Raw genomic sequence first — 22,320 nt, 5'->3', positions numbered from 1 at the left:
TGTATTCTCTAGGCATCTCTGAGGACAGCCCAGGCTGTATTCTCTAGGCATCTCTGAGGACAGCCCAGGCTGTATTCTCTAGGCATCTCTGAGGACAGCCCAGGCTGTATTCTCTACAGGCATCTCTGAGGACAGCCCAGGCTGTATTCTCTACAGGCATCTCTGAGGACAGCCCAGGCTGTATTCTCTAGGCATCTCTGAGGACAGCCCAGGCTGTATTCTCTAGGCATCTCTGAGGACAGCCCAGGCTGTATTCTCTAGGCATCTCTGAGGACAGCCCAGGCTGTATTCTCTATAGGCATCTCTGAGGACAGCCCAGGCTGTATTCTCTAGGCATCTCTGAGGACAGCCCAGGCTGTATTCTCTAGGCATCTCTGAGGACAGCCCAGGCTGTATTCTCTAGGCATCTCTGAGGACAGCCCAGGCTGTATTCTCTACAGGCATCTCTGAGGACAGCCCAGGCTGTCACAGTTTCATTGTGAATCACCTCTGGTCGGCTCTCACACGAGCAGACTAATGGGATCAAGTCACTTCCACGCTCCATAACCAGGATTTAGAGGGAAATCAAAAGTGGGCCTTGCCGCTTGAGGGGAGAGGAGCCGGCCTGGGGAGAGAGAGGCCCCGGCGACGAGAGGGATGAACACAAAAAGTCCAAAGAAATGTATTCAGAGAGAGAGAGAGAGATAGGGAGGGAGGGAGAGAGAGAGAGAGAGAGAGAGAGGACCGGTCCCTAAGGTCAAGCTGGGCTGGCATTGTGGAGGGGGTGTGGGGACGTTTTGGGGTCCATCAGCAGCCGGGGGGGACAGAGGGGAACGGAGGGGGAGTCGACTCTGGGCTTTGACTTCCACACTCCTGCACCAGCACAGAGACCCCAACAGCCCCCGCCCCCCCGCCTCTGCAAACCCCCCCCCCCCCCCCCCCCCCCCTGCCCCCACGGGCCCAGAAGCTATTTGGAACACTTTCATTATTAACCCCCCCCCCCCCCCTCTCTCTCTCTCTCTCCCATCTCTCTCTCTCTCTCTCTCTCTCTCTCTCTCTCCTTCTGCAGAGAGAGAGGCCAGACCCGAGCCAAAGGATTGCACTTTACAGTAGTAGGTAGCAGGGGCGTTTCTAGGTCCTGAAGACATTGGAGGCTTTAGCCAGGTACCCCGACGGGGAGGGGGGTAAGGGGGGACGGGCCCCCCCCCCCCCCATTTTTTGGGGGTTTTTCCAATCCGTAAATAGCCATGTTGTGAGTCATTTGAGATGAATACAGAAGAACAAGATTAGTGGGTCTCAAAGTGAGGTCCAGGGACCACCAGAGGTCCTTGATAGGGTTCTGGCGGGAGTCCACTTAGCAAATTTACATACCGTATTTCCCCAAATAATAGCCCGGCAGCAAATACGCGCCGGGCCCCTAATAGCCGCCGGGGGTCTGACCCCATTTTGCGTATTAAACGCCGGTCCGAGTAAACGCCGGGGCCATTATTTGCATTTTCTTAAGGTAACCCCGAAATTACTACGTTGCTGACAGCACTTGAAGGCAACACCAGTGTCGCGCAATACATGAAACAGCATGGATTAACACGTGAAAGAAAACGCTAATCGACGGAGCTCAACTTACGTTACCAAAAGCAATGCAGGGAAATTGATGGCATGGAAGCATTTCCACGATGTTTGGATTATGTAAAGAGTTCTGTTGACAACGGCTACCGCGGTCTTCACTTGAACTGAAGTCCCAGATGAGCTCAAGAGATAGTGGCTATTGGAAATAGACACGTCAATGGTAAGACTGAAATTGTGTTATATTTATACCGATTACGTGCGTAATGATTGTGTGTGACTATGTTTAATCAGCACCCGCCGTGGTGTGTGTAGTGTTTTTGCAAGTTGTTGTAGTGTTGACAACACTGTGTTGTGTTTGGGATGTGGCTATGTTCAGACTGGTCGTAGCCTATTTGCTGGTGTTGATAGAATTGCGTCGGTCAACTAGGGATGGGCATTTCTAGCAAAAACACTATTCGAAATTCGCTGGCCAAATTCGAATTTAATTCGAAATTCGAAAAAAAAAAAAAAAAATTTTTTTTTTTTTTTTTTTTTTTTTTTTTTGTGAGTGAAATGTTGCATTGTCTCCCCTGATTCTAAGTCTACGGCTTTATTAATTAATATAAAAAGCTTCTGCTGTGGATTTTTAGCTCAAACAAGCATTGCACCACTGAAGTAAAGAACATGTTACATGACATTGACATTTTCGAAAATAAAAAACAGTTTTGACAATCATGAGTGGTTCATTAAATATTTAGTAGGCTCAGGTCTGAGTGCCAAAGGGGTGCCAAAGTCACCCCCTCTCCCTCTTCATGGGATTTCATCCGCCATTCATTTTTCCATAAACCTTGCTTAAAATGCTTATAAAAATGGTTTTACTTGCTCAAACCAAGCGATTTGACTATACTTAGAATCAGGGGAGACAATGCAACATTTCACTCAAAAAAAAAAAAAAAAAAAAAAAAAATTCGAATTTCGAATTTCAATAATAAAAGTCGACCTTGATAATAACAACGATTATTCGAAAATTCGAAATTCGATGCCCATCCCTACGGTCAACGTCATCTTATTTGCAAGTGATTGTTGCAGTGCAGTGTGTGTGTGTGTGTGTGTGTGTGTGTGTGTGTGTGTGTGTGTGTGTGTGGGCGCTACAGGGTAGGTAGCCACGGCTGATTGCTGATTTTTGGTATCCTCCAATAAGGTGTGTGGGCTGACGGTGGCAGTTGATGGGAGTGAGGACCTTTGCACTAAAAAACATGCTGGAGAGGAACTGTCACCGAATAATGGCCTGGTGCAGGTCGGTGCAAAAATAAATAAACGCCTGCAGCAAATACCCGCCTGGTTCTTTTAAACGCCTGGGGTCCAAATCGATTTTGCGTATTAAACGCCCGGGCTACTATTTGGGGAAATACGGTATTTTATTTTATTAAATATTATATCTCAATGGTACGAACCCCCCCAGTAACTCCTGTGAAGGTATTTTATTAAGGTACACGCTTCTTGTAAACCTAAATTCTGATGGTGCCGTTTTTGTATCATATGGTACTTTTATTTGAAACAGAGCGGACGTAGTGATGTTATATCTACGCTACTTGACGTAAGGTGTGCTCACCGGCCGGTCGCAAAACACATGTCGCTCTTCAACCTACGGTTCTATCTAATCAAAAGCGCCTAGCTGGAATTGGGAACAAGGTATTGTTTGTTGTAATGGTTTAATGAAGCAGTGATGTGTGGTTTTGTTTAATGTAACTGTGAAGTGAAGACATTGTTATTGTGACAGTCATGCTAACGTTAGCTTCTATAGACATTGGAGTGGATGGCTGTGGCTTCATGCTGATGCTAGTGTTGTAGGTTGTAGGTTGTATGGTTAATAATATTCTGTGTGAAGATATTTTCTGAGATAAATGGGCCTTGAGCATCAAGGCCCATTTATCTCAGAAAATATCTTCACAACTAAACAACTAAATAACATAAGATAATTTCATAGTTGTAGCTACTGTGATGCTGTGCATGTTGGCGCATGTCATTTGTTTGAATAATTTCATAGTGAGATGATGAGCTCGTGTGGAGAGGAGGTGGTGAGGAGTGAAGCAGAAACATTATGTAATGACACACTATGACAATAGTAACTGATAATTTGGTCCTGCATAGCCTACTGATATTTTTTTTTTTTTTTTTTAGAAAACTGTTTAGAACTCTGACTTAATGATTTTGCTTTATTTATTTTATTTTGTTGTTTATTTGATTGTCTGTTCCAATTTTGTAAATGTTTAGTCAGATTTTTTTGTATAATGTACTGATTATTAATGCCAGACTTTGTTTATTGAAAAAAAAAAAATGAAAAAGAAAAAAAAAAGAAAAGAAAAAAACCTCCGGGGCTAGGAAAAAAACATCCGGGGCTCTAGACCCGGAAGCCCAGGGCTAGCGACGCCCCTGGTAGGTAGTGGAGAGTGGGAGCTATAGTAGTGAGGGTAGTAGAGAGTGGGAGCTTTAGTAGTGAGGGTAGTGGAGAGAGGGAGCTTTAGTAGTGAGGGTAGTGGAGAGAGGGAGCTTTAGTAGTGAGGGCAGTGGAGAGTGGGAGCTTTAGTAGTGAGGGTAGTGGAGACTGGAGAGTGGGAGCTATAGTAGCAAGGGTAGTGGAGAGTGGGAGCTTTAGTAGTGAGGGTAGTGGAGAGTGGGAGCTTTAGTAGTGAGGGTAGTGGAGAGTGGGAGCTTTAGTAGTGAGGGTAGTGGAGAGAGGGAGCTTTAGTAGTGAGGGTAGTGGAGAGAGGGAGCTTTAGTAGTGAGGGTAGTGGAGAGAGGGAGCTTTAGTAGCGAGGGTAGTGGAGAGAGGGAGCTTTAGTAGCGAGGGTAGTGGAGAGAGGGAGCTTTAGTAATGAGGGTAGTGAAGAGAGGGAGCTTTAGTAGCGAGGGTAGTGGAGAGAGGGAGCTTTAGTAGCGAGGGTAGTGGAGAGAGGGAGCTTTAGTAGCGAGGGTAGTGGAGAGAGGGAGCTTTAGTAGCGAGGGTAGTGGAGAGTGGGAGCTTTAGTAGCGAGGGTAGTGGAGAGAGGGAGCTTTAGTAGCGAGGGTAGTGGAGAGAGGGAGCTTTAGTAGTGAGGGTAGTGGAGAGAGGGAGCTTTAGTAGCGAGGGTAGTGGAGAGAGGGAGCTTTAGTAGTGAGGATAGTGGAGAGAGGGAGCTTTAGTAATGAGGGTAGTGGAGAGAGGGAGCTTTAGTAGTGAGGGTAGTGGAGAGTGGGAGCTTTAGTAATGAGGGTAGTGGAGAGAGGGAGCTTTAGTAATGAGGGTAGTGGAGAGTGGGAGCTTTAGTAATGAGGGTAGTGGAGAGAGGGAGCTTTAGTAACGAGGGTAGTGGAGAGAGGGAGCTTTAGTAATGAGGGTAGTGGAGAGAGGGAGCTTTAGTAATGAGGGTAGTGGAGAGTGGGAGCTTTAGTAATGAGGGTAGTGGAGAGAGGGAGCTTTAGTAACGAGGGTAGTGGAGAGAGGGAGCTTTAGTAACGAGGGTAGTGGAGAGTGGGAGCTTTAGTAGCGAGGGTAGTGGAGAGAGGGAGCTTTAGTAGCGAGGGTAGTGGAGAGAGGGAGCTTTAGTAGCGAGGGTAGTGGAGAGAGGGAGCTTTAGTAACGAGGGTAGTGGAGAGAGGGAGCTTTAGTAATGAGGGTAGTGGAGAGAGGGAGCTTTAGTAGCGAGGGTAGTGGAGAGAGGGAGCTTTAGTAACGAGGGTAGTGGAGAGAGGGAGCTTTAGTAGTGAGGGTAGTGGAGAGTGGGAGCTTTAGTAGCGAGGGTAGTGGAGAGAGGGAGCTTTAGTAGCGAGGGTAGTGGAGAGTGGGAGCTTTAGTAGTGAGGGTAGTGGAGAGAGGGAGCTTTAGTAACGAGGGTAGTGGAGAGAGGGAGCTTTAGTAGCGAGGGTAGTGGAGAGAGGGAGCTTTAGTAATGAGGGTAGTGGAGAGAGGGAGCTTTAGTAATGAGGGTAGTAGAGAGTGGGAGCTTTAGTAATGAGGGTAGTGGAGAGAGGGAGCTTTAGTAATGAGGGTAGTGGAGAGAGGGAGCTTTAGTAATGAGGGTAGTGGAGAGAGGGAGCTTTAGTAATGAGGGTAGTGGAGAGAGGGAGCTTTAGTAATGAGGGTAGTGGAGAGTGGGAGCTTTAGTAATGAGGGTAGTGGAGAGAGGGAGCTTTAGTAATGAGGGTAGTGGAGAGAGGGAGCTTTAGTAATGAGGGTAGTGGAGAGTGGGAGCTTTAGTAATGAGGGTAGTGGAGAGAGGGAGCTTTAGTAATGAGGGTAGTGGAGAGTGGGAGCTTTAGTAATGAGGGTAGTGGAGAGAGGGAGCTTTAGTAATGAGGGTAGTGGAGAGTGGGAGCTTTAGTAATGAGGGTAGTGGAGAGTGGGAGCTTTAGTAATGAGGGTAGTGGAGAGAGGGAGCTTTAGTAATGAGGGTAGTGGAGAGTGGGAGCTTTAGTAATGAGGGTAGTGGAGAGTGGGAGCTTTAGTAATGAGGGTAGTGGAGAGAGGGAGCTTTAGTAGCGAGGGTAGTGGAGAGAGGGAGCTTTAGTAATTTTTAATATTAACTTATTATTTGAAACTCATTTGAACAGATCAATCAGAGGTGACTATGGCTACGATTCCTACTTCGATTTGTACAGTGACGCAACTCTCCTAAGCACTTTTTGTATCTTTTATGTAAAAGTGCATACAGTACTTGTAATATTTGTTAATGTATTCATCCCCAATGATATTTACTTGGCATTAATTAAGTACTTTTGCGAGCCATTTGTTAACCTTTGCTTCAACCATTTCATAGCCAAGTACTACAATTAAAAAAATACAAACAATAACAAGTAAATGTGGATGAAATAGCAATGCTTCCCAACTGATCAAAACATGCGTCATTTCCACCTCTGCCAGCACAGGACAGTACACACAACTCACTAGTAGCATACTGTCATCAACTGCACAAAAACCCTCAGTGGGTTTGAAGTCAAATGTGAAATGTGAACTACTTTGAGTACCCTTGTTCAATTGCAACAACTTTATTGAAATTGCAAAGTCCAAAACTGTCGATGCAGGGCTGGTCAGCTGTTCAGAAAGACCATGTGACCTCATACTGGAATGAGAATAGAAGGCATATTTTGACCCCGCTCACATTATTAATAAACGCACACAGCACTTGACTAAGTAATCCAGAGAGAGCCACTTTGGTGTTATTAGTGCAGTGTGCACGCTGGCACTGCTGGAGAGCTGCTGGAGAGGTTCATACGTGCAACAGAGAAACGCTGGACTTTGGAGTCCTGGTTGCACAGCCGGTTTTCCTTTGTGTTTTATATTTTTTTCCAGATTCCACCCCACCCCCACTATATTCCCCCCAGTTCCCCTCCCTCCAGAACAGGCGCGCCGATCGACCAGAGGAGGCGCTAGTGCAGCGACCGGGACACTATACCCTTAATCCAGCTTCCCACCCGCAGACCACGGTCAATTGTGCCTGTACGGACGACCGACCTAGCCTGAGGTAACACAGGGGCTCGAACCTGCGACTCTCGTGTTGGTAGGCAGGGAATCTATACCGCTGCACTACCCGGACGCCCCTCCGGGTGATATTTCCATGTACTGTATTCCCACTAGACAACATGGTTTGAAGCCCACCTTATACACACATTTGGACTTCTCATCTTGGACAATGGAATTCCACTGGACCAGTGAGAGATGCTTTTCCCGGAGTTTGTTTCCTCTGTGTTAACACTCCCTGCCGTCATCCCCCAGCCTCCCTACTGGCTCATTCTTCAATCTCCCACAAGCCTTAGCGTGGAATCAGACCGTATTTACAGGCGGGCCATTTAGAGACTCAATCTCCCACAAGCCTCGGCGTGGAATCAGACCGTATTTACAGGCGGGCCATTTAGAGACTCAATCTCCCACAAGCCTCAGCGTGGAATCAGACCGTATTTACAGGCGGGCCATTTAGAGACTCAATCTCCCACAAGCCTCAGCGTGGAATCAGACCGTATTTACAGGCGGGGCATTTAGAGACATCAAAGTTGAGTTTTGGCTGCTGGGGTGAAACCTCAGCGTCCCACTAACCTCCCTCGACAGGCCTGGGGCCTGCCGATAAAAAGCTTAAAAGCCAAACAGCAAAGAGTCTCTCCCCCGGCCTGCGCCTCTCCAGCCTCAGACTGATCAATATGTTTGAACCTCGGCGCAAAGGAACTTGCATCATTTGAATTCCATGTTAGACGGCGGTTTATGGATCGCTACAGAAAGTCGACGGCGACGGGGCGTGTGGAATAGTTACACTCCGTGCTTTGTTCTAGTTGATCAAGATATAAAATATACAGTGATACTGTGCCGGCAAAAATATTGCTATAATCACGGGGAGGATGTCAATATTTTGCAGGTTTTTAGGGGGTATTTTATTGTATTACTTCCAAATTACATCAAATTTCCAGACTATTATTATTATTATTAATATTATTATTATTATTATTATTATTATTAAAGTAGTAGTAGTAGTAGTAGTAGTAGTAGTAGTAGTAGTAGTAGTAGTGGTGGTAGTAATAGTATTAACAGCCAATTGTAATCCTACTATTCAAGCATTGGAGGAAACAACAATAAGTATATAATTTGCTCATTCCTGCTATTTCCAGACAAACGGTCTAATTGTGGAAAAGGGAACACATTTGAATTAAAAAGACAACATTTTCACTTCAAGTATGATGATTATTATTACTTTATAGTACCCTCCCACTAGTACAGTAGATTATAGGCTTATCAATTTTATTGTGTGGAAATATTGCAATATTCTCAAAATATCATGGCCCAAGCCTCCATGAGACACAGGATGGGTGCAGACTACAGCCAGCAGTTAGACCAGTGGTCCCCAACCTTTTTAAAAGGAGCTGTCCATCATCACCACAAAGAAATCACAACCTAAAAATGAGGGTCTGTCTGCAATTGGCTAATTAACAAATAATTGATATATATATATATATATATATATATCCACTAATCAGAAGGTCGGTGGTCCGATCCCCGGCTCCTCCAGTCCACATGTCGAAGTGTCCTTGGGCAAGACACAGAACCCCAAATTGCTCCCGATGGCTGTGCCAGCACCCTGTGTGGCAGCTGGCCGCCTTCAGTGTGTGAATGGGTGAATGTAAGCACATTGTAAAGCGCTTTGGATAAAAGCGCTATATAAATGCAGTCTATTTACCATCCACCCATTTACATACCCCTAGGTGTATGCGTACCCCAGTTTGGGAACCACTGTCATACATAATAATAATATATATATATTTTTTTATCATAATAGTTTGCAAATTATTCGGCGGCCCACTTGCAGTACCTTTACGGCCCACCAGTGGGCCCCCGGTCCACAGGTTGGGAATTAGTCTCGGCTCCCAGACGTTTGGTGAGCTGCGCCACCAAACGTCTGGGAATTTCACTGTCAGAAACTGTCTGTCCGAGCCCGTCGAGAACCGCCGGCAGCAGACACGCCTACATTTATTATTAGTATTTTATTTGGTAGCGGCAATGACATTTATCATAGTCCTAACACAGAGCATGAAGCTGATATGCTCCAAACAAAATTTATAGCTGTGGTTTATTTTACAATCATTTTTCCTACCCGGAAGTGGTCCGCTTGCTACTGTGAGTCATCAGCAGGCTCTGTAACGTTAGCCTCGGGAGTCGGGTTTATCGCTGGGGGAAAGACCTCTAGCCGCCGGGGCCGGATGAAACACGTCCTATTAACAGGTTATGTTTGTTTCTACGTGATTAATATGTTTCTCCGCAAATGCGACGATGTTTTGCGAGACACCGGTTCTGCAGGAGAACTGCCCCCAGAAAGCAGGCCCGCCCACAGCACTCATGATTGGTTCTCCGATGCAAGGCTTCCAACAGCGCCACCTAACGTTATGCAAAGATTTAAATAGTAATATTCTCAGTCTTACAGGAGTGAAACGGATTAAGACTGAGGGCTGAGTCTAGTTGGGAACGGTTGCGTTAGCGGCAGACGCCTTCAGGACCACGGAGAGCACAGTGAGTAGACACGGGAGGAGCGCAGCTCTCTCTGGGACGCAGCCTAAAAGACTAACACATCTGACATTTGCTTTGTCAACAGCTGCCGACGTGGTGACTTTGGGTGGCGTTTGTTCTCCTCTGATGTTGCCTTTAGCGCCGGTGGATCTCAGCGCCTCGGCTCTCACACGTCCCACCTCCCACGCAGTTCATTGTTCACAGTTTGACAAAGTCGTGCGCGTCGTCCTTGGGGTAATGTCATTTTACATCAGAAACACAACGACACTCCACATTTGAGTGATGTATAGCTCCGCTCTCCAGACACTGAACCCGACCATGACTCAAGATTTAAGAATTCCCATCCATCAATCATGTGTATGATTCAATATATGCAAACATATCCGCGCATGCTGAGAATGTATAGACGTATAGCGTAGCGTCGAATACATGCATATATAAATAGCGTGTGCTTTGCTCTCTTTGATACCCCGCTGTGAAATCTCAATTTGGTTTCGCAGAGATGTCCTTGAGATTACAGCTGTGTCTAAACTTGCTTGCAGGTCACAGCATTATTAAAACGCAATGGGGTATTCAAATGTAAATTTCACACGCGCATCAGTATCGAGCAACATATAGGACTGAGACTGAGCTCCGAATGTCTAGAGGCAAGGCACGATTTCCAAGGCCCGAACCTGGCTTCTGTGGTGGGGAGAATATTGCTATACTGCAACATCCAGAAACATATTACATTGTGTGAAATTGTAGTTGTCATTGAGATCCTGGGATAATTATCCTGTCTGCAGCCAAGTGTAGAATATGAGCCGCCCTGTCATACTTTTACAATTACCAGATGAAAACAATTCTATTGATTTGAACATTTTGCTCCACCAACATCACATCACAACGCGCCATTACGGGGTGCTGTTCGCCTCGAGGTTGCAGAAGCAGGTTTGTGACAGGAGATGTTGGCAGTTTGTCTCCTCGGACCACCTGGGAATTATGTTGATGAACGGATTTAATGAGTGTTTTTCTGCCCTCCCCGAACAACTACTGTCAATGCACCCTTGAGCAAGGCAATTAACCGGCAACTGCTCCAGTGGAGATGCTCAGGGGCCCGGGCAGTGGAGGGGCTTTGATTGCATCGGGGCAACTCTCAGACGTGGGCGTGGAAGCGTTCCCTTTCCTCTGTCTGATAGGTGGAGTGGGTATCAGCAAAATCTACAGCATCCTAAGCTGACATACAGGATACCTGTCTTATAATGTATACCGTAGGCCTACCCAAACTAAAGGCAAAGAGTGTCCATGTCATATCGCTCTGATTGAGACGCAACATTTTCCCAAAATTTAAATTCCGGTCTCGTCCGGGTTCGCTTGGGAGTCGGAAGGTGGGGGAACTCCTTGAGCGTGTCTCACCTCAGAAGAGCTTTGGGCAGAGATGCAGAGGTTTGACTTCAAAAAGCAACGTTATCAAGTCAGAAGTTACAGCTAGGAAATATGACTCAAAATGCATCCCACAGAAATACGCAGTGGAAATAAAGTGTAGATTGTCATATTTGCACCACAGAAGCATATAGCCTATATCTGATGATACACCTACCAATGTATTTGCTGTTGGTGTTCATTAGTGTGGTGGCCTGCAAAAGCCCTTCACATGGTGAAAATGTGACATTTTCATTTTCTGATATTTCCATAAATTAGAAACTCTTCCCTACATGTATATCAAACTTTTCGAATGATGGATATAGCTCTCTTAGGTATTTAATTTAATTTAATTTAATGCGATGTGTAAATCGTAAAAAAAAGTAAAACGTGAGACACATGGCTTTAAACATTCCACAACATTGCATTTTCTACAGTGGCATTCCACCAAAACCCTACAAATAAACCTTCTGATTTATGAAGATAATTTGTTCACCATGATGTACTACGGAGATGAAAGTCACCAAATCACTCAGAATCTCAAAATACCTGCACAACTCATTTTTGCCCTCCTTTGGCTGATTGCCAACGATGCGTAGCAGTGACGTGACGATCGAGTTCTCTCAGACCATCACACTATGTTCACTGACTGTAACCGTGCAACAATAACTCATAAAGAAAACCATGTTCAAGCACAAATGAAGCATCTTACCGTAGTAATGCAGACAACAAGCTACAACCTCATTCTCATCCTCCGAGCTGAGACCAATGCTACTTAATAGCATTGGTCTCTCAGCCAGCTGTGAGACGAGCGCTTAGGGACCATCTAAAAAGTGCAACACCGAAAAGAGATACTAGAAAAATGTACTATAATTTTGCTTGAGTGCTGTAGTATAACCGACAGGATGCCATCGATGTTTGAGGTGATTTTGGTGAAATACTACACTGGTGGAGTGGGGGGATTCAAAGGTCTGGGGCCAGTTGCACAAAGCACCTCAAGTTAACACGTTCACTGCCAATGACGTGTTTTTACGTCAAACAGAATCCAACGGTTGACTGCCAATGACGTGTTTTTACGTAAAAAAAACTAGATTTTTTTTTTTTGACGGTGGGACGTTGATCTAACCCTTTTACGTCTCCTATACCAATATTGGAGGTATTGAATGTGTATAATCTATTTTACCGACCCACTGAGTGGCGACATGTCTCTCCAGAGTAGGAAGAGGCGAGCCAAAACTGGAGGGAAAAGCGCGAGGAAGCCGTTTTCATACTGTAAAATGGATGGCGAAAACGCTTTCACTTTCGCGCTGACGCACAGCGGTGGCAACGGTGGGGGGTTCCAAGAATAGACTGGATGCACACTTTGAAACACGCACCATAAATAAGCCCAGAATCGCAAGAGCTTGATCAGAGCTCTCAACCGAAACGCCAAGAAACGAGCGAAACCCATCCAGCGAGCCCCATCCAGACTGCCAGGCAGCAGCCAGGGAGCAGCAACTCGTTTGTCACAGACCCGCTGCAGAGCCAAGGAGGGCGGAGGAGAACGCCCACGGAGGGAGGAGTTGGAAGCAGAGGGGGGTTTCCTGCTGTTATGGAGGAAATTACTGTTCAAAACTATTGTTTAGATGTCTGACGTCTTACTGATGCCAAAAATGAATGGTTAAAGTGACTGTTCTATCGAATTTCACAAAAAGCCGTTTATCTCAGAATAAATTTCCAGACGCTGAAACCATGCTGTATTCAACTGCTAATGCTTACATAACTACTAACTCTACAAACTAACTCTTTTAGACAGAGAAAGCACACATTCTATTAGTTCTTTTGAGATATTGTGTGTTCACAAAATCTTAGCAGAAAAGAATCCTCGGGTCTTGAAAGATGAGCCAGAATCCTCAAAAAAACCCTCTGGCAGAACCTACCTACAGTAAAAAAAAAACGGCTGGCAGTGAATGTGTTAAGATGTTCCTTAGAGCTCGAGTTAAGGTGTCCATAAAATAAAATTGGTTGCACAAAACACCCTTAAATCTTCTCCTTAAGGTTAAACATTTTAAGGAAAACATAAGCACAAGATTTAAGGGTGTTTTGTGCAACTGATTTTATTTCAAGGACACCTTAACTCGGACTCTAAGGAAAATCTTAACTTAAGGTGCTTTGTGCAACCGGCCCCTGGACCTTAAGCTCCATAGTGTAGAGCAGGGATTCCCACCCTTTTTTGTGCCAAGGACCGGTAGATACATGGAAAAAAAAGTCGCGGACCGGTTGTCAATTTTAATGGTTTTAGTTACATATATATTTATCCACCAGGTGGCGACAAAGAGTAAATAACAGCCTTTTGTGTTATACTGTATGTAGCCTATACAGTATTTATGTTTTTCACGTTCCGAGGTGGTGTGGGTCACAATCCGTCCTTAATGTGTCTTGGGTGAATTTACTGTACATCTGTACTTTCATGTGGTCATGTCACCCACATTTTTTTTTTAGGTGTCAAGGGGGCCTTTATGGACAACCTCAAAAAGAGGGGGAGGAAAGACATATTCTCTCATTTCTACTTCCTTATAATTCTTTCAGAATTTTGTCTTCAGAGAGAGAGGGGGAGAGAGAGAGGGAGAGAGAGAGGGAGGGAGGGAGAGGGAGAGAGAGAGAGAGGGAGGGAGAGAGAGAGAAATTAAAGACAGTGCAGAAGAAGATAACAAAGTTAATCAGCAAAGTAGAGCTGTATGACCGTCAGCATCGTTTCGACAAAATGACTGTATAAGAGATAAGAGAGAGAGAGGTGGGGGAAGACTGCTGCTCCCTGGTCAGAGAGAGAGAGAGAGGTGGGGGAAGACTGCTGCTCCCTGGTCAGAGAGAGAGAGGGGTGGGGGAAGACTGCTGCTCCCTGGTCAGAGAGAGAGAGAGGTGGGGGAAGACTGCTGCTCCCCGGTCAGATAGAGAGAGGTGGGGGAAGACTGCTGCTCCCTGGTCAGAGAGAGAGAGGGGTGGGGGAAGACCTACTCTAGGCCTGTCACACAGAAAATCATTGGTTTAAAAATATTCTCATCATGCGCGGGTCATGATCTTAGCGTGACGGGGCGCCAGGGTGGAATATACTGTATATGAGATGGAATGACTGGCAGAGCGCAGAGGACAATGGATGGAAATCACATGATATTATACTGGTCACATGACTCAGAGTGGACTGTGTGCAGCTTACTGATGTTACATTACTGCTCTCGTCGTTGCCATTTAGGAGCATGCATGTGCAAACGACGTATCACGTGTAGCTTTAGTCAGTCCCCAAATTGCGATTTGCGATCGGTTTACGACGGTTTTGTTGACATGCAATGCTATCTTTTAAATTGAGCAAAAATCACAAGTGACACAATTCAATTAACCATCATTCGTATATTTTTTCAGGCTGGTGCGTAGCTGAAGCAGGAAGTAGGCAGTGAATTTGATTGGATCTCTATTAAGGAGGTGTCGGGGAAAAGTCAATGGCAGAGAGAGAGAGAGAGAGAGACAGACAGAGATAGAGAGAGAAAGAGAGAGAGAGAGAGAGGGATGAAGAGAGACTTCCAGCCGGGTGCCAGCGGTCTTACCTTCTTCAGTCGGAGGATCCCGTCTTGCGTCTGCGTGTCCGTGGCGATCTCGAACATGCCCCGCTCGTCCCCCTCGATGATGTTGTACGTGGACTTGGCGTTCTCGCCGATGTCTCTGTCGTTGGCCTTCACCTTGCCGCCCGCTTTCCCGATCGGTAGGTCCTCAGGGATCACAAAGTCGTACAAACCTGGAGACGACGCAAAGCATCTCGTTGATGTCAAGAAGTGACCATGAACTACTGTAAACTGACTGGAGCCTTTAAACGCACTGCGTTATTGTTAGATAGGCACGGGACGATATATAGAAATTCAAATATCACAATATAAAAGTGATAATACGCCGGTCAGAAAAATTAAGTGATATTAGTTATGTTATGTTACTCATTTGTAATCACAAATGAGTGGTTTAACCATCACAGTTTCACAAGTTTTTCATCCAAATTATATTAAACACTTTGCAATTACATTCTTAAAAATTGTTGTTTACATTTTAACCACCGAATAGACCTTATTCGATTGACGTCACTCACGTACTGGCACGCCCACCGCCGCCATATTGTCGACATAACGCTGCAGCTCTCAAGTGACAGCCTATGTAAGAGCAGCGTTTATAGGAAGCTAGCCGCTGTTAGCGTTACCTGTATCGTTCCAATTGTGTTCGGACGGTGACCTGCGTTAGGCATGGCTGTAGTAATGACAGCAATGAAGTCCCCGTGGTTTGTTTCTATCTCTACCGTCCTCAGACGTGAAGGGAGCGAGACGGAGGATACGTCAGCAGCACAGGAGATGTGTGGATAGTTAGGAGAGACAGGTGAAACTTTATGACAGCTCCTCACAGCAAAGTCTGTTCACCTCATTTTTTCTTTTGTTTATTTATTACAGGCATTAACGGCAGCATGCAAACAACAACTCTGGGGTTTTTATTGCTGTCATTACCATCACTATTTTGTAATGGAACAGAAACGACAATAAGGCTGTTACTAGTAGTTGTCAGCTGCAGCGCTGTTGTGTGCGCGCAGGACGGTATGTCAACAATATGGTGCCGTCCAGGGTTAGTGAATAAGGTCTATACCGTCGCTCGAAAGATCTGTGGCTCAGAAATAACTATAAGTCTGCACAGTCATCGTAGACTTAGTCTCGGATACCATCAAAGGCGGGTATGCGCTCATTTCCCCACTTGTAATTGGTCGAATACCATCGAACTTCCTTCCGGTCCGATGACAACTTCCTCTGTCCACATGTTAATGTGCGGAAGTACAGACTGTCTCTGAAGCGTTTGAAGACTGTGGACGATATAGACTGGCTTGAGAAACTACCGTGAACCTCACATCACATATTGAATTGTAGCTTAAGAGAAGCATCCCTATTATGAGATCTTCATACACACGGTGGCAACATAAAATAACTACTACTAAAGAGCCTTATTGACAAAAGCTGTGAAATAAATGCCCACATGAGCACCAATCACTCAATTATTTATAGGACTGTGTTGCTGTGACTCGGGGTGTTCGGGTGTAAGAAGAGGCCTCACTTTTAGAGAACTTGGGCGGGTTGTCGTTGATGTCGGTTAGCGTGACGGTGACGGTGGTGGTTCCAGACAAGCCGCCCATGTGACCTCCCATGTCCTTGGCCTGGATGACCACCAGGTACTCCTCCCTCATCTCGCGGTCCATCCCGTGCAGGGCTATCTTGATGGTGGCTGCAGGGAGGGAGGGAGGGGGGACAGATCACAACACGTTCATCCAAAGGAATGCCAAAGTGTGTCAGACATAACTCATGTACTCAGGTGCACTGTGGTATGATGTCCACTTTCGTTTGCACACCTCACTTTCATTTGCACACCACACCACACACGGCGGAGAATTGCTGCTGTAGAAGTGGGGCTTTTGTTGTTATTTAAATGTTTTATTTTGCTCTTTACAAAAGCCCCATCCTCACTGGTGGCCATGGCATCACGAGAACATTGTGTGCAAATGAAAGTGTATACCTACGCATGCTGGCAGAGGTGGGTACTTCACTACAAATACAAGTACTTCAGAGGGTTGTTTTTTTAAGATTTGTAATTATTAGGGTAAATATTTTTTTTTAAGTAACACAAATGTACATTTACTTGAGTACTTTTAGGCTACTTTTTTACTTGTATTGAGCAATTTCCTGGACTAGTAATTTACAGTAGTAATTAACCTCGAGTTAATTTTTCACTGAAGAAACAATACGTAGGATTTGTCAGTATAGAGACAGTACACACAACAGCAAGGACAAAATGATAATACAGCTCTATAGAGCATTAATTCCACAGCATGACTGGACAGAACGAGGACTCCATACTGAAACCTGAGTGAAGGCGCAAAATTCCCAGACATTTTTATTTTGGGGGAGAGCCATGTTTATTTTGGGGGAGAGCCATGTTTATTTTGGGGGAGAGCCATGTTTATTTTGGGGGAGAGCGGGGTCCTTGTTATCGTCGGGGTGGCGGGGGAGGGTCGTGTCCGCGCTCGGCCCCGCGGCGCCGACAATGAGCCGTTTTGTTTTCAAATGTGTTGTTCCTCCGCCTGCAGTCGTCTGTATTGTGATAGAGTGTGAATGATGCTGTCTGTCTTGTATCATCTTGAATATTGAATGCAGAATGGACCTTATTGACTGACTGTGCCACGCCGCTGAATATGAAAAGAGCTCTGCAGCAGATAATCCACTCAGGAAACAGAGGAGCCGCAGGATCATCACATGAATATAAACCCCCTCGTAAAAGGCTTCGGCATGACACCCCCTGCCTCGTCCTCAGCCACCTCACACAATGACAATCTGATGGGGTGCCATGCCACCTCACACAACGACAATCTGATGGGGTGCCATGACACCTCACACAATGACAATCTGATGGGGTGCCATGACACCTCACACAATGACAAACTGATGGGGTGCCATGACACCTCACACAATGACAATCTGATGGGGTGCCATGACACCTCACACAACGACAAACTGATGGGGTGCCATGACACATCACACAATGACAATCTGCTGGGGTGCCATGACACCTCACACAACGACAAACTGATGGGGTGCCATGACACCTCACACAATGACAATCTGCTGGGGTGCCATGACACCTCACACAACGACAATCTGATGGGGTGCCATGACACCTCACACAACGACAAACTGATGGGGTGCCATGACACCTCACACAATGACAATCTGATGGGGTGCCATGACACCTCACACAACGACAATCTGATGGGGTGCCATGACACCTCACACAACGACAAACTGATGGGGTGCCATGACACCTCACACAACGACAAACTGATGGGGTGCCATGACACCTCACACAATGACAATCTGCTGGGTTGCCATGACACCTCACACAATGACAATCTGATGGGGTGCCATGACACCTCACACAATGACAATCTGCTGGGGTGCCATGACACCTCACACAATGACAATCTGCTGGGGTGCCATGACACCTCACACAATGACAATCTGCTGGGGTGCCATGACACCTCACACAATGACAATCTGCTGGAGTGCCATGCCACCTCACACAATGACAATCTGCTGGGGTGACATGACACCTCACACAATGACAATCTGATGGGGTGCCATGACACCTCACACAATGACAATCTGATGGGGTGCCATGACACCTCACACAATGACAAACTGCTGGGGTGCCATGACACCTCACACAATGACAATCTGATGGGGTGCCATGACACCTCACACAATGACAAACTGCTGGGGGGTGCCATGACACCTCACACAATGACAATCTGCTTGGGTGCCATGACACCTCACACAATGACAATCTGCTGGGGTGACATGACACCTCACACAATGACAATCTGCTGGGGTGCCATGAAACCTCACACAATGACAATCTGATGGGGTGCCATGACACCTCACACAACGACAATCTGCTGGGGTGACATGACACCTCACACAATGACAATCTGATGGGGTGACATGACACCTCACACAATGACAATCTACTGGGGTGCCATGACACCTCACACAATGACAATCTGCTTGGGTGCCATGACACCTCACACAATGACAATCTACTGGGGTGCCATGACACCTCACACAATGACAATCTGCTGGAGTGTCATGACACCTCACACAATGACAATCTGATGGGGTGCCATGACACCTCACACAATGACAATCTACTGGGGTGCCATGACACCTCACACAATGACAATCTGATGGGGTGCCATGACACCTCACACAATGACAATCTGATGGGGTGACATGACACCTCACACAATGACAATCTACTGGGGTGCCATGACACCTCACACAATGACAATCTGCTTGGGTGCCATGACACCTCACACAATGACAATCTGCTGGAGTGTCATGACACCTCACACAATGACAATCTGATGGGGTGCCATGACACCTCACACAATGACAATCTACTGGGGTGCCATGACACCTCACACAATGACAATCTGATGGGGTGCCATGACACCTCACACAATGACAATCTGCTGGAGTGACATGACACCTCACACAATGACAATCTGCTGGGGTGCCATGACACCTCACACAATGACAATCTGCTGGGGTGCCATGACACCTCACACAATGACAATCTGATGGGGTGCCATGACACCTCACACAATGACAATCTGCTGGAGTGACATGACACCTCACACAATGACAATCTGCTGGGGTGCCATGACACCTCACACAATGACAATCTACTGGGGTGCCATGACACCTCACACAATGACAATCTGCTGGAGTGACATGACACCTCACACAATGACAATCTGATGGGGTGCCATGACACCTCACACAATGACAATCTGATGGGGTGCCATGACACCTCACACAATGACAATCTGCTGGGGTGCCATGACAAACCATCCGGGTCCGGGTGTTTACTTGCATTTGATTTGTGTGGATAGATTTTCCTTGAAGGGGGTAGTGTGATTTGTGAGTCAGCTTGGTTTTTGGAGGTCACATGACATGTCAATGCTGAATCAAAAGGATCGGGGAACGTGAAAGGAAGTTGCATTTAAAGGGGACCTACTTGTGTTAATTTCCAGTTGTATATTTTATTAGTATTTTATTCTGGGACTCCACTAGATTAGCTTTGCCTGATTCACAGTTCTAAAAAAATTTAAATCATTTATCTTGTACTGTCCCTTTATGCAGCCCCTCAGTTTAGTCTCTGTCTGAAACGCTCTGTTTGACTCTTTAGCTGACAGCAAACAAACGTTAATATCTAAATATCTAATAAATAAATAATATCTAAATATCTAATAAATAAATAAACAAATAAACACACACACACACCTATCGCATCCCTTATATCAGCATTTCTCAACCACTGGGCCGTGGCCCACTAGTGGGGCCCAGAGCACCGTGTGGGCTGCGGAGCCAGTGGTATTGCCAAATAGATTAATAATAAAATAAAATAAAATAATTAAAGCTAGTTGTTTATTTATTTTTATATCTAAATGTGCTCAAGAATTTATATAAATCAAAAACTTCCCAATTAAAATCCATAATTGCAATTACTTTTTTCTATTGGGGAAGGTGGTCCTCGGAAATGTTTTAACAATCAGAAGTGGGCCTTAAGTTACAAAAGGTTGAGACCCCCTGCCTTATATGTTGACGTGAGAGCAGAATAGCTGTATAACATAATAACAGTGTTAAAGTTGTATTAAGTGTCACAGTTTAAATCTGTGAATTGAGTTAAAAAGTCAAATGAATTGTGACATCAGGCAGTCAAAGCTGGCTCCAGATGATCCCATTGGTTGGCTATGGTTTGAACAGTGCAGGGGGCTGGAGCAATGACCATATAAGGTGATCATCATATCTACAGTATCTGATGTCACAATACCTGTGTTCTCGTTCAGGTGTCAGAGCAGTCTCCGGTGATTTTTGCTAATACGTTTAGCTCATTATTTGAAACTTTAGCCACGTTATATGAACATCCAACATTGTAACAGTATTTGACGCAGAGCATAATAACATAATAGTCACCAAACCTCAGCGGGACCCATGTCTCGTATTTGATCAAGAGGTATAACCTTGAGAGTGTAACTGAATGATAGCTTCTCCACGGCAGGCAGTGCTGCCGTTTTATTGTTAACTTAGTAGTCATGATTTATTTTTTCCTCCTTTTCAGCCATTAGTTTGGACTCGTACTGCCTTCCCCCTCAGGTCTATCAATTATTCAGCTCTGCTCAATAATGCTTGAGCAACAGACAGCAAGTTTCCTTGAGGAAAATGCTGAATTTGGTGACCATGGGATCGGTGCCGCAATTCGATTTGGACCAGTTGGGCGCACCGGTGCAGTTGACCAGCGGTCCCACGGCAGAGCGCGGGTAGAGAAATGTCTCAACCTTGGAATTGATAGACTCCACCCAGTGTGAATTCTTCATCGCTTTCTTTCCCTCTGTTTCAAAACCAGACATGAATTGTGGTGCAAGGGGATTTTGTCTTCAGCATAAATAACAGTACAAGAATCACCGTCAGTAAACTAGAAGTGGACAATTGCCTTTTGAATGTTGTCCTATACAAATTTAGGGCAGCAATTTTTTTTTTTTTTATTATTATTATTATTATAATTTGTTAAATAGATTTTAAAAAGATTCATCAACTATTACAATATTTAGGAGGTACAACGTGGTCATGTATGGGACTATGTATGGGAGACTAAGATGATGCATTTCCTATGTTATTTTTTTACATTATATTTTTTAAATTTCATTAACAGAGCAGGCGAATTTGGGCATAAGGGAAATTATGAATCCATCCACATACAAAAAAATTGCCAACATTTTCTCCCCCCTTTACTCATCAGAAGTTTTTGCATGGATAAAACATTTGTTGAGACCAAAATTTAATGTGATGAGCAACAACAGAAGAAATCAATCCACAAGCTATTAATGCTAGTGACAAAATGCTACCTTATCTGTAAAGGGGAGAATGGGGAACCAATTTTCATTCAGATAAATTGAGCTGAGAGGTCAATTCAATTCAATTCAATTTATTGTTGTCCACAATGTGGAAATGTGTCTTTGGCTTCACAGGTTTGCTTGCACACATGAAAAGTACAGTACACAGACACAGTACACAGACACAGTACACAGACACAGACACAGTACACAGACACAGTACACAGACACAGTACACAGACACAGTACACAGACACAGGAAATGATAGGGTACATAATACAACATAGAACAAGACAACAGCACATTACAGACAGCGATAACGGACATGGTTCTGATGTGGATGAGTCTGACGTTTATGAATTTAGCAGATTTATTGCGTTTGGTATGAAATATTTTTTGGTTGCTGCAGGAACTCTGTAGCGTCTTCCTGCTGGGCAGTTTTGTGAACTCATTAAAAAGGGGATGTACAGGGTCAGACACAATTTGTCTGGCTTTTCGTGCCACCCGTGTTTTAGAAATACATCCAAGTTGTTCTTGTTCTTTCCCAATCATTTTACTCGCCATGTTTGTAATTCGGGACAGTCTATTTCTGTTCTTAGCTCCTAGATTCCCATACCATGTACACATGTCAAAGTTCAAAATACTTTCAATAAGGCTCCTGTAGACAGTCTCCAGAATAGATTTGCTTATTTTGTATGAATCCAATTTCCTGATTAGATACAAAACGCTGCATTGCTTTCTTAAAGACGTATTCTGTGTTGGCTGTGAAACAGATTGGAATCAAAAAAGGTTGATAAGTATTTAAACTCCTCTACTGTTTCAACAGGCTGGTCATCAATCAAAACAGACGTCAAGGGACCCCTTTGAAAT

General features: G+C 45.1%; 1 protein-coding gene across 1 annotated transcript in view; it reads right to left on the bottom strand.

Annotated features, from left to right (window-relative positions):
- The window catches only part of cdh8 (cadherin 8), a gene marked incomplete at both ends in the record, with an annotated part of 166,457 nt that overhangs the window by 52,440 nt on the left and 91,697 nt on the right, over window positions 1–22,320 (bottom strand). Inside the window, 2 exons of the mRNA XM_083652610.1 lie at window positions 14,527–14,714; window positions 16,058–16,225. Of these exons, the coding sequence (XP_083508736.1) occupies window positions 14,527–14,714; window positions 16,058–16,225 (356 nt within the window). The remainder of the gene's footprint in view (window positions 1–14,526; window positions 14,715–16,057; window positions 16,226–22,320) is intronic.

Source organism: Poromitra crassiceps, assembly GCF_964638095.1.
Source record: "Poromitra crassiceps genome assembly, chromosome: 16".
Classification (NCBI taxonomy): Eukaryota; Metazoa; Chordata; class Actinopteri; order Beryciformes; family Melamphaidae; genus Poromitra; species Poromitra crassiceps.
Note: the sequence above shows the minus strand (reverse complement) of the source record. Positions and strands in the feature narration are given on the sequence as shown.